General features: G+C 39.6%; 1 protein-coding gene across 1 annotated transcript in view; it reads left to right on the top strand.

Moving 5' to 3' along the window:
- ADCY2 (adenylate cyclase 2) overlaps positions 1-18,177 on the top strand; it is a 180,697-nt gene that overhangs the window by 93,654 nt on the left and 68,866 nt on the right. Inside the window, exons 5-11 of the mRNA XM_070749069.1 lie at positions 2,962-3,110; positions 5,487-5,598; positions 8,290-8,417; positions 11,264-11,422; positions 12,720-12,852; positions 13,063-13,239; positions 15,814-15,857. Coding sequence (XP_070605170.1) covers positions 2,962-3,110; positions 5,487-5,598; positions 8,290-8,417; positions 11,264-11,422; positions 12,720-12,852; positions 13,063-13,239; positions 15,814-15,857 — 902 coding nt within the window. The remainder of the gene's footprint in view (positions 1-2,961; positions 3,111-5,486; positions 5,599-8,289; positions 8,418-11,263; positions 11,423-12,719; positions 12,853-13,062; positions 13,240-15,813; positions 15,858-18,177) is intronic.

Raw genomic sequence — 18,177 nt, 5'->3', positions numbered from 1 at the left:
TTTCCCCTAAAACAATCTAAGATAGATTGAGGTGAGTGTCTAAATCAGTGATGGAGAACCTTTTTCTGTCTGCGTGCCAAAAATGTGTGTGCGCACGCGAAATAATACACACACATGCTGACACCCACAATGTGATGCGCCCCAACTGCATATGCACGCATGGTCCCCACACACTCCCTTGCACATGCGTTCCACATTGTGCATGTGTGCATCCCCTGTCATGCACCATCCACACATCCCCTGGCCCATTTTGGGCCTGGAAAGCCTCCTGCACCAAACTTTGCCAGCACAAAAAGTCTGCCATCGCTGCTCCTCCTCCTCTTACCAGCCTCGCACTCCAGGCAGGAAACCCCAACCCACTCTTCCTGACACCCTCACCCCCTCGCACTTGGCAGTGGCTGTTCTCACATTGCCATTTCCATGGTGGCTACAGGAGCAGCAGGCTAGGGTTTCCCTGCCTCTCCACCAAAGGCTTGGAGCCGCAGCAGAAGCCCTCTCGTGAAGGAAGAGAAGCCTCCGGCAGGGAGGGAGGAAAATCCCAGCCTGCTGTTCCTACAGCCATGGGGAAATGGCAGTGTTAGAATAGTCACTGCCAGGCATGAGGGGGTGGCAGGAACAGCAGGTTGGGGTTTCCCTGCCTCCCCACCAAAGTCTTGAGCCCGAAGCAGAAACCTGCTTGGGCAGGGAGACATGGAAGCCTCATCCTGCCCGTCCTTGCAGACGCCACCTGGTGGCACTTCGCTGACAGTGGCAGGAGCAAGGGGCGGGGCAGAGAGGATGGTAGCAGGCTGTGGACTGCCTGTCTCACTACAGCACAGATTATATAATTTATATATCTGTTTGAATTAAGTTTTGATGGACAAAGATAAGAGGAAAAATTAATTAGATTATGTTCTGCTGGGCTCTCTGATAGGAGCCTCCCGAAAATTCAAGGGTACAAATTTCAGACACTCACACGTTTGAAAATTCAAAACAATGTTCTTTATCACAAAATTCAAAATAAACAAAGCACTCTTTTTGTATTGCAAAGAGCACTCTTCCCCAAAACAACCGGGTAGTCTGTACAATGTCCCTTAAACAGTCATTAAGTACTTAGCTAGCAGCTGTGAAGAAACTTCACACCCCTTCTTCTTCCAAAGAAGTGAGACACACACACGTTGCTCTGCTTTGGTTTCAAAGACATGAAAAAGCAACAAAGTCCAGCACACAAGATTCCTGACGAACTGCGATCAGATATTCTTCCACAATGGCCAAACCCATATGGTGCTATTTATAGCAGCAGCCCTAATTACTGGAGCCCCACCCAAACACAGGTGGCCTCACTTATTTCCTGTAATATGTTCTTACTGGGTCTCTTCTACGCATAATTCTGCGCTTGTGTGGGTCCAAACGCCATCCTCTGAATCAATGGAAGATAAGGGAGATTGACTGCCTTGGCTGTATGCCAAGTCCTCCTCTGCCGAGTCATCCCACCTTCTTCTTCGTCCGAGGAAACTAAACTCTGAACTGATTCTGTCGGCAATAACACAGGCCTATGACATGTTGAAGTTTCCCCTGCATCCACCTCCCCATTCCCTGGGGCAGGAGCTAGGCCAGAGCAAACCACAACAGATTATAGTAGGTTAATTGTTAGAAGGATATCAAATTTGAATAACTATAACCATACTCTTTGTTTCTATATAAGATTATTTATTTATTTATTTGTTTATTTGTTTATTCGATTTTATTATGCCGCCTTTCTCCTTAGGGCGGCTTACAACATGTTAGCAATAGCACTTTTTAACAGAGCCAGCTTATTGCCCCCACAATCCGCAAAATGATGAATTTGCATAATTCATAAATTTGATTGAATGTTGAAAAGGATTTAGATAATTGTTGACACCATGTGAATGTTATAAGATTTGTATAATTATTATTAAAGGTCTCTATATAAGATTATATCATTGACAAATGGGTTTTTTTGTTATGGAGATTCTAGAATGTTATTAACCAATGGATGGAAGTATAGAGATAATACTAGAGTTTATTAAAAGAAAATAAAGTTGGAAAGGAGATACTAAATGGGAGAACATATTAGAAAATTAGGGCATTCAGAAATGTCAGAATGGGGGGGAAATTAGTTAAGATACAAATGGAGGAAAGGGAGGAGTATGACCTAAAATTAAGAAGTACAAGTTTGGAAGATAAACAATAGCAAATACTTAGAAAGAAAATTGAAAATTAAAAGTGGCAGACCCAGGCGACAAAAAAAAGGTGACAGCATTAGATATACTTAGAAGAATATATTATATATTTAAATATGGATAAAGGGAAGCTGTAAATTTAAGAATAGCGCCGATGTTGGAATGAAGTTAGGGTTTTGGATTGCTCATCTGTTAACCCCATAATGGATTAAGATGAAAAGTACTCAGAGAAAGACAAGACAGAGGAAAAGGAATGAGAAAGAAAGGAGAAAGGGGCAGGAGGGAAGTAGGTGAGAAGGAGAAAGGGAGAAAAAAGATAGAGGAAGAGAGATAGATAGAGGGGAGTAATATGAAATATAGAAAGAAAACAGATGTTAGATAAATGTATAAAAGGTGCAAATTTAGAATATTTGTTTATGAGATCTTGAATAAATATATGAGAATGTAATATTTGGATATTATGGTATGCATATGGATGTAAAGTTTGTGAAAAAATAATGTAAAAAAACCCCTATTAAACTGGAGCTAGCCTTTAAATCAGCCACATGAACTTGCAAAGGATGTGACTACTTTAATGCTTCAAGAGGTGTAATAGTTTGGCTACACTGCTCAGTGAAGCATCACTTTCAAAAGCTTTAGTCAGCCCTACAAATGATCGTACATCACTTATTGTTTCGCCCCGAGCATCCCTGGAGGAATTACGGGTTTCCTTAGCAATTGTTTCTTATTTAAAAATAGTGAAAGCCTGGACTTTTTTGTCTTTTATTTTCAAAACCAGGAACGTCTTCTGCTTTCTCTGCTTCCTGCTCACATAGCCATGGAAATGAAAGCTGAGATCATTCAGAGGTTACAAGGACCCAAAGCAGGCCAGCTGGAAAGTACAAACAACTTTCACAATTTGTATGTCAAAAGGCACACCAATGTAAGGTATTGTTTGAAGCCAGTTCTTGGAACTGTTTTGATCTTATCCTTTTGTAGGGTTTTGGGCCCCAATGGCTTGGGATCCCAATCAGGGAGCAGAACAATTGAGGTGGTTGATCAAGTAATAATTGATCCCATTTCTGTCAACTCCACCCAACCCTCCCCACCTGTCCTTCAATTTTAATGTTTAAATTTAATTTATATATGTTTTAATGCATACAGTATACATAAACAGATTTTAATAATATAAGCTGCCCAATATTACCCTATGATAAGATGGGTAGCCAATAAATTTTATACATACATTTTATACATACATAATACACAAATTGACAAAGCGGCACCAAAATTAATATTTTGTTCATTAATTTAAAATTTAGAGAAATTAGCTCATTTTTCCCCTATTCTTTCTCTGAAGATATTAATGTAGAAGCATATAAACAAGATAGTTAAAATTAACATTGTGAAAATGTACAGTAAAACAAATTTATTTTTGGAAAAAAATGAATTTAGTTGGGGATATTGAATTAAAATACACATTGCAGGCTAAATGAAATGTAAAGCTGATGGTATGACTTTAGTCAGTTTGATTAACTAACCCAAATCCAGCTGATTTTCAAGACAGCAAAGCTAGAATGTGTCACTGTCACAAGAATATGGTGAGCTGTCATTAGAAATAAATGGAATAATCAGCTTTGCCCATATCAGCCACATTCCAAACTCACAGTAGAAGTAATGGGGAAACAGTAGAATAGTGATTCTATAACATTAAACCTCTGTATTCTTGTGACATTTAGTGAATTCAAAATGCTGGTATGATTTATGTCTGGCACAGTTATACAGTGGATTGAAACTGCTGAAAGGTTGATAGTTTTGGAATGAAACATGCATCCTTCTCAACTCCTGTGTGTAGGACTAGGAAATAGAAAGCTATCTTCACAGCTTTGCAGCTCTTAATGTTCTGACCCAGCTCCTCAAACATCAGAAAACCTCTGAAGCTAACTCAAAGATTCCTTTATTAGGAGCACCAGCAAAAAGTTTCTGTATCACCACAGTCCAACAAGTCTGTCTGGCTGGAAGATGAATAGTTATTTGCCACATCTATTAATCTCTGCCCCCTGCCTTTTATCCATAGAACTAGGGTGGGGCTTCGCTAGCAGCGGTACCTTTTCCTTCCTAAGGATCAGCCCACTGTCTCCTCTCCTCTGCCTTCTGCACATCCAAGCATCAGGCACTGGACCCAGCAGTTCCTCCTCTTCCTCATCAACCACCTCCAGACCCGGGCACTGTTGACTCTCCATCTGAGGACTGATGGATGGCCCAAGCTCCACCTCTATCTCTCTCTATGCCAACTCCATTCCCTCTTCCCCCTTGGAGCTCTCAGGTTGTCTTTATGCTGACCCAGATTCCCATGCCTCCTTTGATTTGGCTGCTGGAGGGGTTGGCGGGCAACAGGGCTGAACACTTAATAACATCTGACAGCTACCTTTTAGGAGGCAAGGAAACAACATGGGCAAAACTGAGATGAGGTTTGACAGTTGCCTCCAAGTTTTCAAAACGCCAGGCTGTTGACTCTTTCCATACCCATTCCACTCCAATTTTTTCTTTATAGCTAAGTGGCCAAACTATTCTTTAGTCTGGTGGCTATTCAGATTTTTGCATTCCTGATTGGTGGGTCTACATTAGAGTGAAATAGGGGTGAATTTTTTTTTGCTACTATAGGATCTGTAACACATGTGGTAGGATTGTGCTTTTTGCCCCCTGCTCTTAACATTAAAATAAAAGCAACCATCAGCCCCTTTCAAACTACTTCTGAGGTTTTGTAAAATGGAACCAGTGACTATATGTTTGTTGTGTTAATGGTAATGATTGATTGTAGCGCCACTGGGGTTTTAGATTAACTAAATTAAAATTAATTGGATTAGGATGTTCACATTGTTTTTTATATGTTGTAAGCCACCCCGAGTCCTCGAAGATGGGCGGCATATAAATGTAATAAGCAAGCAAGCAAGCAAGCAAGCAAGCAAGCAAGCAAGCAAGCAAGCAAGCAAGCAAGCAAGCAAGCAAGCAAGCAAATGTATAGGAGGGAGACTAACTTGCATAGTTCTAGATGAAGCGTGATGAATGCTGGAGGCCTGCCAAAAAAGTTTTCAACATCTGGGATAAAATCACCACACACATGACAAATCCACTAAAAATAGCTGTGTAAATGGGCTCTTTGTAAATCCCTTGCGAAAAATTGTTGGTGGCCAAATGTGTTTATTTGTGATAAGGTATTTGGAACCTTCCCCATTCCTGGATCTTCTAAATGAATGTTAATGTAAAATATTGTTTTTTAACTTGAAAAAAATCAACAATGCTAAATTCTTCTTTTATATGCAGCATTTTATATGCCGATATCGTGGGATTTACTCGCTTGGCTAGTGATTGCTCCCCTGGAGAACTGGTGCATATGCTGAATGAACTCTTTGGCAAGTTTGATCAAATTGCAAAAGTAAGTATGTATCAGTTTTGTTCATGGCTAATATTATAATATTGCCACTGTATTTTTATAATCATAATGGTTAACAATTGCCTGAGGAAACTGTAGCCTTTCCTGGATTCTGCTTCCTCACAGCTCCAAAAAAATGCTACAGTTGCCCCTTTTGCAATAGTTGCTTTTGTCACATCCTGGCATAAGGAGGGAAAAAATAAATTACTTTATAACACCTTCAATTAGAATAGAAAACAGAGTTGGAAGGGACCTTGGAGGTCTTCTTATCCAGTGTTTCCCAACCTTGGCAACTTGAAGATATTTGGACTTCAACTCCCAGAATTCCCCAGCCAGCGAATGCTGGCTGGGGAATTCTGGAAGTTGAAGTCCAGATATCTTCAAGTTGCCAAGGTTGGGAAACACTGTTCTAATCCAACCTCCTGCTTAGGCAGATAAATGGTTATCCAGCACCTTCTTAAAAACTTCCAGTGTTGGAGCATTCACAACCTCCGGAGGCAGGCCATTCCACTAATCAATTATTTTAACTGCCAGGAATTTTCTCCTTAGTTCTAAGTCACTCATACCCTTATCACCTCATGGTTAGACTATTGCAACACGCTCTACATGGGGCTACCATTGAAAAGCGTTCGGAGACTACAACTAGTCCAGAACACAGCCATGTGAGCTATTGTAGATGTACCTAGGTACACCCACATGACACCAACTTTCTGTGAGATGAATTGGCTCCCAATCAGTCTCCGGACACAATTCAAGGTGTTGGTTATAAAGCCCTACACGTCTTAGGACCAGACTATCTTCGGGACCGCCTTCCGCCACACAGCTTCCGATAAGCAGCTAACCAGCCCAGCCAGTTAACCAACCCAACCAGCCAGCCCCAGACCAATAGATATGGAGTTGAAGTTTTCAATGAAATACAGCAGCAGCAGGAAGTCTTGCAAAAATATATTTACTTCTTATTTACACTACTAACTGTATTCTATCTTACTATACATACATCACACTAGTATCTCACTAGTATCTCACTACAACTATCTCAATTACAGTAACTCACAAGAACCAACAGATCAATACAGCAACAGACCCTTCAGATCAGAGCACGGAGAACAGAGCACACATCAGATCAGAGAACATCAGAGAATCCGAGAGCAGGGAAAGCACTTACATATTTAAATACTTATCACCCAATCAGGTTGCTGCATGCTGAATTAACTCAGAATGATTCAGCATTCTCTACCTAGCCCTTTCTTCTGCATTGAGATATTACCTCAGGATATGCTTAATCCTGACAAAGGGCCCACAAGATTGGCCTTCTTTGGGTCCCATCAGCTAAGCAGTGCTGGTGGCAGGATTGTGTGGGAGGGCCTTCTCTGTGGCGGCATTGGCTCTCTGGAATCAGCTACCTCCTGAGATCTGTACTGCCCCTACCCTACTGGCCTTCCACAAAGCCTTAAAGACCTGGCTATGCTGGCAGCCCTGGGGCCATTGATCAAAGGACACATCTTCCAGATTCACCCACATGCATGATTTTATTAAGGGGTTTTAAATTGTTGTCTAAATTGTCTTTTTTTAGAGGTTCTTTCTTGTAAGCCACCCGGAGTCCTCCAGGAGTTGGGCAGCATATAAATTATATTAAATTATATTAAATTATGAATGAATGAATGTATATGCAGGTATATATTGGTGCTGTAAGGCAGTGTTTTTGAGTCCTAGAAATATCACTCATTACTCTAAGGTTCAGTTTGTTGAATATCAACCATAGTTTATCTTTATCATCCTGATTGAGTCAGAGTAGATGCAGCATATGTTCCAGAGTTTGGTTTCTCCTCTTTGACTGACCTACTCTGCTACTCTTCTGTAAAAAATGACAGCCAAATTATTAATGTAAATTCTATCAAAATTTAGGTTTTGCCATTACATTGCAAAAAACCAAGTATCTTAGAAGAACTGGTGCATCCTAGATATCACCTTGCCGTCTCCTTACCTTGGCACAGGGATTTGTCATGACACAGCAGTTAGACGTGCATGTGCATTCCTACATCAGCTGATTGCTGAATAGTGAGTTCAAAAGATGCCCTGGCTTGCTTCCCCAGTTTGTTTGTTACGGGGAATAACAGAATAAGAAGAACTTTGGTGAATAAGCTGTCTTTTGGGCATCTCCCCAAAACAATGTGAACTGAATGTATCAAAGATCCCTAGAGGACTAAAGAAATTCTGAATGAATTAAAATAGTGCTCAGATTTCATTTAAAGGACTAATTTTATCCCATAAAAGAGATTATCAATGTAACAACATAGTGTTATAGCTTAGAAAGTGTTGGTATTCCTGTAAGTGTTCAAATAGAGATGGTAACAAATATCCTGAGTTAAAATTTCAAGTCTGTTCCCAAAGGACCTCTCTGATTTGGTGCCATTAAGAAGAAGTGGTGGCTTTAAAACCCTGGGAGTTTGGAGACAACATTGTTTGAGCGTGCCTCTGGTTTCATAGCTCAGGAAAAATAGGTCACTGGAAAAGGGAAGCGCAGAGCCCTGGAGTTTATTTCAGCTATAAACATTCTGCCCCAGTCATCTCCGTATTTTTAGATGGAATCTAATTGACACAATCAGGTGCATCAGGTTCTGCAACTGCTGATAAGCTTTATGTTGCTGCCTAACTGATTCTCTCATCCCTCCCCCCCCCTTTTTTTCCATTTAGGAAAACGAATGTATGAGAATTAAAATCTTAGGAGACTGCTACTACTGTGTGTCTGGCCTTCCAATATCACTACAAAATCATGCCAAGAATTGTGTAAAAATGGGACTGGATATGTGTGAAGCTATAAAGTAAGTAAATATTTTATATATATTAAAAATATATAAAATATTCCTTTCTGTCATAATTTCAAAACAAACTTAATAGGGAAGGTTTACTTTATGTTTCTTTACCAAATTCTAAATTTTTAGCTCAATGTTTTAAACTGAAATCTGATTGGGCAGCTTGAATTTTTTTATCCTGAAATTATGGCAGTGAAGGACATTAAAGTTTATTTATTTTATTCAGACACCTAAAGGGCTCTTAAGGTTACCAAACATGTAAGTTTTAAAATATAAGCCTTAAAACATTACAATGCAGCAGAATGTAGCATAGGAAAATATCAGTCTTTTAACAACAAAAGAGAAATGTATTTATTTAAAATTATACAGAGTGAACAAAAACAAACCCTGATCTCTGGAGGCACATTTATTTGATGTGGAATGTGGAAAAACGTCATGGCATAAAAGTTTTCTGCAAAAAAAAGCTTGGTATAAATTTGGCTGCATTCATTGTAGTGGGAATGATCATACTTCTTTGAAATATGTAGAATTCACTAGTAATAACAAACTTCCACAACTATAGGAAGCTCTCCATGGTACACAATTTCCCCCTGTATATGGAGATAACATAAGAGGATGGATCACCCGCCTTCTGTCAACACCTCTATTTATTTGTTTGTTTGTTGTTTAGTAGTTATTTATTATTAAATTTTAATGCCACTCATCTCCCCTACAAGGTGCAACTGGGTGGCTAGAAGCCTCTGAAGAGTGCTTATTTGTTTATTTTTATTTATTTATTTAGTCCAATACATAATACACATTGAAGAGAATAGATATGTAGTAATATAACTAAAGAAACGAATAGAAGAAAAGATATAAAAGTATAGGTGAATAAATTTGAAATGAAGAAAAGATAAATGAGATAAGGAGAGACAATTGGACAGGGGATGGAAGGCACACTGGTGCACTTATGCACGCCCCATACTGACCTCTTAGGAACCTGGAGAGGTCAATCGTGGATAGTCTAAGGGAAAAATGTTGGGGGTTAGGGGTTGACACTACTGAGTCAGGTAATGAGTTCCATGCTTCGACAGCTCGGTTGCTGAAGTCATATTTTTTACAGTCAAGTTTGGAGCGGTTAATATTAATTTTGAATCTGTTGCGTGCTCTTGTGTTGCTGTGGTTGAAACTGAAGTAGTCATTGACAGGTAGAATGTTGCAGCATATGATCTTGTGGGCAATACTTAGATCGGGTTTTAGGTGTTGTAGTTCTAAGCTTTCAAGACCAAGGATTGTGAGTCACATTCTAAGTGTGATGTGGTTAATAAAACAGCTTCCTAAATTAATATGTGATATAAAACTGGGGGGGAAATGCTCATTTTTTACCCAGGAGATAAGTTGTGAAGACCACCTCTGAAGTTAATTCTGCTTAACTACATGAAGAAATTCACAGTCTTAATTACAGCTTCTAACAATTGCTAGGTGCCCCCTACACAGCTATCAGCAAAGCTCTGACTATCAGATGTCCCATTAAGCATGTTACCCATTCCCAATGTTTGTTGTGCAATCAACAGTTTTGTCTTAACTCTCTGGATCAGGTTTAAAGTTAATTTGTGCTAATGTACAAATTAAATGCAATGCTGCTACTTTTCCACAGACACTCAATTCCCTCATTTCCTCTTTTGTGTTTTAAAAGGTAACCATCATGAACTTTCTGAAATGAATTCCTATTGAGAAAATGATCTTGGTACTACTGAAAAAGCAATTAGAAATTATCAATGCAATCTAATCTTAATGTTCAGGCTATTGAGAATAGCTGCTCAGAATAATCAAATATAGGTTGGTATTCATGAAAAAGCAATGGGAGAGAGAAGGGGATTTTTTCCCCTTTAATTTTTCCCTGCAGATTTATCATTTGGAAGGCAAATTCATCTGGATTGGGGGTGGGAGAGGAATGCCTTCTCTCCAAGGATAAGTATTGCTTATTTTCTTTTTAATCCAAGGAAATGGGGAGTGGAGCTTCTATAAAATGATAGAATGTATTCAGCGAAGGGCTGCAAAGGTTTTTACTACCACACTGTGGCCGTGGCTTAGTTTGTGGGTGTGGCTTCCTGGCCATGTGACCAGGTGGAAGTGGCTTGATGATCACGTGACCAGGGGTGGCTTAAAGGTCATGTGACTGGTTTAAACGTAGCCAACTTGATGTCACTCATGTCAAGAGTTAGGGTTAGAGTGCCTGGCCTCTCCTTGCCTCAAAGAGATACAATTTCCTTCTCTATTTACTATTACTGAACATCCAAAATATACTATTTAATTCTATGTATATATGCCATATGTGTATATACATATTACACACAGGCACACAAAAATATACATTATCTACTATATAAACTGTATGTGTATATACACACACATATACACATGCACAGCTGTTCTAAAATTATACACATTCAGCCTCATTTACTGCGATAGGAAAAACATATCCAGAGCCCAGAAGGGAAAAAAAGAAAAAAATTCAAAATTTTTCTACTGGTTCTGCGTACCTGTCTGTACCTGTAGGAGTCCATCATGAGTGTATTATAATCTGTAACTGTAGATATGCAGAAAATGAAACTCCTAGTTCAGTGCTGATTCTCTTCTGTTAGGGCTGGTGGGGGGACTTCTCTTGACTCTCAACTGCAAATATTCAAAATCCAAATACCATTAAAACATTAAATCAATACTCAAAATGGCTAAAATATTTTCATTATTTCAAATTGTTTGCAAATGCATATCTATTAAAATTTATTGAATTGCCTATTACAAATTGTGTGGTATTGGTCTGGCTTTTGAAAGACTAATGTTAACATCTTCCATTAATTGTTTCTCAATAATAGGAAGGTGAGAGATGCAACTGGAGTTGATATTAATATGAGAGTGGGAGTACACTCTGGGAATGTCCTTTGCGGTGTGATTGGACTGCAAAAATGGCAATATGATGTGTGGTCACATGATGTAACACTGGCCAATCACATGGAAGCTGGAGGAATTCCTGGGTAAGATCATTATGTATTTTGATATATTTCATAGATAGAGAATAATCCTGGTGGTAATTTCAGATTGTTATGGTGTTACTTGGTCATAAACAGGACACTATACAGTTATATTAATATATCCAAAAATTCTTCTCACTCAGTGTATTGCAAATACTGATTTCTTTCATTTACTGAAATTGAATAGTGTCTGAAGGCATTGTATGCTGTTTTATGTGTGTATGGCAGATCCAAGATTTTGGATTACATTAAAATATTAAGATTTAATGTTCCATTAAACAGAGAAACTATTGTTTATTAGTGTCTCAATCCCCACAATTTAGCAAGTGCAGCACACATTTCTAATATTAAAAATCATGTTTTCTGAAATGCAGGTTAAAAGTGAGCTTGACTTTCATCAAGACAGTCAGCTGGGGGCTGAGGCTCAAATTACAAATGGAGGAATCACATTCTTACCACATTAAAAATGATAGACAAGAGGAAAGTTTCTGAGTCTTGTCCTTAACAAACCAGCATTGTATGTCCCATAAGGCAGTGTTTTTCAACCAGTGTGCCGTGGCACACTAGTGTGCCATGAGATATGGTCAGGTGTGCCATGAGGAAATTAAACATGGGTCCCCAAACTACGGCCCGCGTGCCAATTACGGCCCATGGAGGCCATTTATCTGAGCCGCCTCCATCTGAACATAAATATTCCCTTCACAATCCCTCCAGCTATCAGCGACAGGAAGAATGGAGGCACAGGGAATGCTCACTTGACCAATCACCTTCTAGGATTCATCCCGACCACTAGCGATGAAGCAATAGCAGGCCGCCTCTCATCCACACCCAGGAAGGTCCCCACTTGGGCTGCCGCGCACTTGTCATTGTGTGGCCGCGGCAAGTAGTTGTAGCTGCTACTCCTCCCCATGGTCCTGATTTCTAATCCTGGTCCGGACTGGAGGTAAATGTTGCCACCACTAGATGAAGCCTCAGCCTCAGCTGGTTACATTGGTGGTGTGCCACAGGCTTTTGTAAATGTAAAAAATGTGCCGCGGCTCAAAAAATTTTGAAAATCACTGCCACAAGGTATTCACTCAAATGCTTCCACCACCGAGAGTGGCATGCCTTAGTTACAATCTCATTGGAATCAAATCTCAGTTTGAGTTATTTACTGTATTTCCATAACTTATTATTCATTCCTTATATTGCTATGTATCTAAATCTTGAGGAAATGATTCTCAGCTGTAACTAAAAGGAAAATAAATGCTACTTTCTTAATGTTGTATAATGGTCACTTTAAAATAAACCATAATTTCAGCCGTGTTCACATTACTTCAGTCACCTTGGCACACTTGAATGGAGCTTACAAAGTGGAAGAAGGGGATGGTGATGCAAGGGATCCATACCTCAAGGAACATAACGTGAAAACCTTCTTTATAATCAATCCTAAGGTAAGTAACATTATTTTTCTTCTATAGCGAAGTGTTTGTTTGATAATCTACAAGCAGTCAGTGACAGGTTTGACTGGAATAGTTCTGAAAAGTGGGAAATTGATACTGAAAAATATTGAATAGGACATTGGGCTAAAAGTTCAGTTTTCTAGGAGAGTGGCCAATGTTGATTTCAACCTTTTGTCTTTTTTTTACTTATTTTCAAATTAGGAAGAAAAACGAAGCCCACAACATCATTTCCGAGCCCGAAACACCCTAGAAGGAGCTAAAATGAGAGCCTCTGTTCGTATGACTAGATACTTGGAATCGTGGGGAGCAGCTAAACCATTTGCTCATCTGCACCATCGGGACAGTATGATTACTGAAAATGGCAAGATCAGCACCATGGTATCAGCTTCTGTATATTTTTAAATAGCTAAAAAGCTTTTTGGGGGACGACGACTAATTAACCTGATTTTTAGGGGGCCATGTAAGAATAATTCACCAGTTCTTTTAGCATCGCTGTCCTTTACTAAATTAATAAACTTCAGAATTAGACATTGTTTCTTCAGCTAATATTCCATTTTTAAAATGTATACTACCTGCAGAAAATTGGGTGGAGGACTGCCATTGTTAAATGTATTAGGATTATAATGAATAAATAATTGACTAAATAGTGCTTAGGCCTATTTAGGCCACGTTTCTGTGAAGTATTTGACTCCTACGTTAATGCTTTTCTAGCTGTCATAGACTTACCTTACCTCACCTCTACTTATACAGAAAATTTAAAAACACTGCATGTAGTTCTTAACTTACAACTACAGTGGAGCTTGCCTGTTATGATCATAGGTTGTTCTTGTTGTAAAGCAAATCACCTACATATGTGATCTGATTTTATAAGTCTCTTTTGTGGTGATCTTTAAGCAAATGCGGCAATCGTAAAGTGAACCCATTGTTTGCTATGGGGCACTTTTACCAAAAAGGTGAAGGAAATGCCAGTTTTTAGCAAAAATTCATAAAACGTGGTTATTTGACTGTGGGATGCTGTGAATGGCCAAAAATGTGGGTCAATTGCCAAATCCCCCATGTGTTTTAAATGACTAAGGCAGAGGCAGCCATCAGAACATCAGAACCTAGTCATAAGTATCTTGGGGTGGTGGTGTTCTTCATAACTCTGAGCAGTCACCAAGCAATAAGCAAATAATTTTAAGTAAGGGACTGCCTTATTCTCAGTTCCCATTATAACCCCAGTGATTCATAATTTCAAAACATGGAATAAAGTGTAATATCTGTTTAAGACTCCTCCTATTAAATTATTACCATATATGGTGGAAGGGCTCACTTGCTTCACTAAACATAAGAATGTTGCTCATTGTGTGAGATCTTGTAGAACTATTCATGCTAGTAACATCAAAACTGGATCCAGAAGCAGGCAAGGGCAAACACTTTCTTAGTAATTACCAAGAAAAGTGAATGAAATGATGGTAATATTGAAATGTTATTTGGTGCCAGATGATGAACCAACCCCTCACCTCTCCAGGTTGGATGGCATTTCTCTAGTTACTTAGAAAGAGTACACAAATTCCTCAAGTAGATCTGGAGATGGTGACAGGACCAGAGCAAAGCTACAAAGAACTCTGATTAATATTTGTGCCAGTATGTTCTTTGTGTATAGTGACACACAGTCAGAACAGGGAATGTGAGAATCATTGATCAAAGAAAACTTGAAATTGTCAAAGCAGTAGCAGAGCAAACATTATTATTATTATTATTATTATTATTATTATTATTATTATTATTATTATTAATTAGATTTGTATGCTGCCCCTCTCCGAGGACTCTTAAACCTTAGCAAATTGGATGTCGTAGGAATAAGTGAACTTAGATGGATCACAATGGGCCAATTTAAGACTTAGAAACACTCACCCGGCAGTTTCATATACATGTTAACAGAGGAACATCAAATCCTGCTGCACCCCACAAGTGAAGGGTCATGGGTGGGATATCTTATTTCCTGTTAACACCAACTGAATCTGGTTGCAGAGAAAAGAACTGCAAAACAGTGCCTCCCATTTCCAACTCCTGAACCCAGCTCAAAAGGATACTATGGCTGATGGTACTGAAATCAAGAACATCAAGGTGGCCTTAAAGTTAGATGCCAGCTATGTGAGGTGGTGGTAATTGATTGTAAATTGGATTTTCTCAAAAGTGGTCAATAACTTGCTGTCAGAGTTCAGAAGCTGCCCACCCAGAATCTGATGCGATATCAGGAACTGGAGACATTTCAGAATGAAGACAATACAGCAGGAATTCTTGAGAAGATATTTACTTCTTCTCTGTAGCAAAACTATACTCTCTATATTCTATTTACATAACACCAACACTATCTTACCAGACGACACACCACCACTAACCGCAATCATAGACTAACCACAGATTAACCACACCTATGCAAAGGTGCATTACAGTATATACGGTTCTTAGCCAATCAGGTCCTAGTACATTCTGCCATAGAATTGCTATAAGATAAGAAAGCTGTCTATTAAGACATCTGGGATGGTGGTGGTTGTATTGGTCATGTGTTGCATTTTGTTCTTTTTGTATTTGTTGTTGTCTTTTTTTTTCTTTCTGTATATATTTAACCCAAGACGCTGTATTATATTGCACCAACGTGAAAGATTATTTAGTGTCTTGTTTTAATGTGTGTATACTCTATAAACATTTTTAAAAGGAAATTAAATAGGATAAAAAAAATATTTTCTTTCTTTCCTACATTTTTGGCTTTGTCCTTTTCTTTTTTCTGTTTCTTTTTCTGTATTCTAAATATTCTTATTAGTTTTTAATCTTAACTTTATTTTTTTTAAATAAAGATATATCAAAAGGACAAACAGTTTGCATTATAGTGCAATTTTGTACATTGAATCCAATAGTTATCTTATAGTTCTACATATCTGGATGATACTTTCCGTTACTCTCTCTTAGGACATGCCTATGGGTCAATATAATTTCCAGCGTTGTCGAGAAAGGTATGTGTAACTTTTAAAAACCTCAGTGTCATGAAAAACCATGCTAGTTTATTCAGTAATTCTACACAAGCATTTTTAATGATAATTTTGCATAACTGTTAATGTAAGAGGATAAATGAAATAATTCAAATATTATTATACCTCATCAGCTTAATTCAGACAAGATAGAAATATATTAGGTATTTTTATTAATAGGAATTTGTTGGTCAAAATGAAATCATCAGCAAAACAAAAAGATGTGTTCTAGAGTGAATAATTATAATAATTATTTTGAAATTATTTTGAAATCATGTCAAAATGTTACTGATGTGAGTTTTAAAAGCATTTAAACTGTGTGCCAAATAGTTTAACCTGTGAAATTCAGATAAGGTATTGAATTGTAATGATGGTGTTAATAATGCTATAGGACAGTAATGTTGACCCTATTCAGAACCAAGTGCCCAAACTGCACTCCCAAACCCACTTATTTATCTCAGAGTGCCAACATGGCAATTTAACCTGAATAATGATGTTTTGCTAGTGCCAGTGGTGGGATTCAAATAATTTAACAACCGGTTCTTCCTAATGACAGGATGAGTTAGGTTGGGAGGGTGTCATGTGACTGTAGGTGTGGCTGACTCCACGTCACTCATGTGGCTGGTACCTACAGTATATGAGACTGGCAGAGTGTGTGTGTGAGGGAGAGATGGGGGGGAGGGAGGGAGGGAGCATCCCACTAGCACTGATATAACTCTCCAAGATCATATCTGTCCCTCCCTCCCTCCCTCTCTCTGTCTTTCTCTCTCTCTCAGACATAAACACACACAGTTAGATCATATACACACAAAGACATCTCCCTCTCTCCCTTCCCCACTGCTGTTCTGTCTCCCCAGTCTATCTTGACACAGGCAGCAGTGCAGCTCACGTTGCCCTTTCAAAACCTGCTGTCGGTGAAGCTGGGCACCAGTGAGGGCTGGCTTTTTGCCTAGCTTTGCCCAGCTGTTGGGTGGAAAATGGACAGGGGCCTGGGGAGGAAGCCTGTGTCAAGCTAGACTGGGAAAGCTGGCTGCGAGAGGAAAAGAAGCTGAGTGAACTGGGCCCAGACACTTCCCACGTCCCCTCATCCCAGAAGCAGCAACCTCGCACTCTCCCCCCTCTGCTAGTGCCTTTCTTCACATGGGATCGTCCAGCAGTGGGAACAGAAAGGGGAAAGGGGCGGCATTCCTGCGTGCTGCCATTTCTGTGTGGTGCACTCCCCTCAATGTTAGTGGTTGCTGTTGTCCCCTTCTCTCTCTCTGTTCCCGCTGCTGGGTGATCCCATATGAAGAAGGGGGCTAGCATAGAGGGGAGAGTGCAAGGTTGTTGCTTCTGGGATTAGGGGACCTGGGAAGAGTCTGGGCCTGGCTCACCTGGCTTCTCTTCCTCTCGCAGCCAGCTTTCCCAATCTAACTTGACACAGGCTTCTTCCTCAGACTCCCATCCGTCCTCCCCCCGCCTGCCGACAGCCGGGCAAAAGGCCAGCCCACACCGGTGCCCAGCTTCACTGACAGCAGGCTTGGAAAGAGCAATGTGAGCTGCGCTGCCTCCTGCATCAAGCTAGACTGTAGAGGGAGAAAGCATGAGTGAGATAGCAGTGCTTCCCTCCAGTCTTCACCCAAAGCCCTGCACTGTACCAAGAGGCTGAAGTTGGAATTTCTGCTCCCCACTCAGACCCATATGCACCTTGGCAATGGGACTGTTTCTCTCTGCCCTCTTTTCCTGGAGAAACATGATTGGAGCTGGGCTGGGGCGACTGCACACATGTCCCCAGAAAGGGCTCTATGTGCCACATCTGGCGTGCATGCCCTGGGTTTGCCATCACAGTATAGAATATCTCTCTTTAATAATTACTCTAAAACTAAGCAGTCCTGTATTCTCTGGCTATTTTCTTTGTCAGACCATCTCCTTTCATTCACTATAGTTTATAGGTTTTGTTTTCTTTAGTCGTCGTTGCTTCACATTCATCCTACCCATCTCTTCATCAACCATAGTTAATTCTGCTTTTCAGATCAGTACTTTATTTAGTTATCTGTCTGTTAATCAGCCTTGCTAGATTTTCATCTCATTCCCTTCTGTGGCTTTTGATCTTAAATATTCTTTCTTTCTGGGTAATCTCCTCTACTCTATTTCTCATGCCCCTTTTTTCACTCTGCTCTGAAGCTCTTTCTTTAGCTTCTTTGACCCTAGTGACTGATTTTGCTCAGTCCTTAGATTCTATCTGAAATTTTAGTTTCAGAAACATTTTCCCTTCTTCAAAGAAGCTAGGCTTTTGTCCTTAAGCATTTGAATATTTCAGGAACTC

This window comes from Erythrolamprus reginae, chromosome 3 (genome assembly GCF_031021105.1).
Source record: "Erythrolamprus reginae isolate rEryReg1 chromosome 3, rEryReg1.hap1, whole genome shotgun sequence".
Lineage (NCBI taxonomy): Eukaryota > Metazoa > Chordata > Lepidosauria > Squamata > Dipsadidae > Erythrolamprus > Erythrolamprus reginae.
This window is presented reverse-complemented; position numbering and strand designations above follow the sequence as displayed.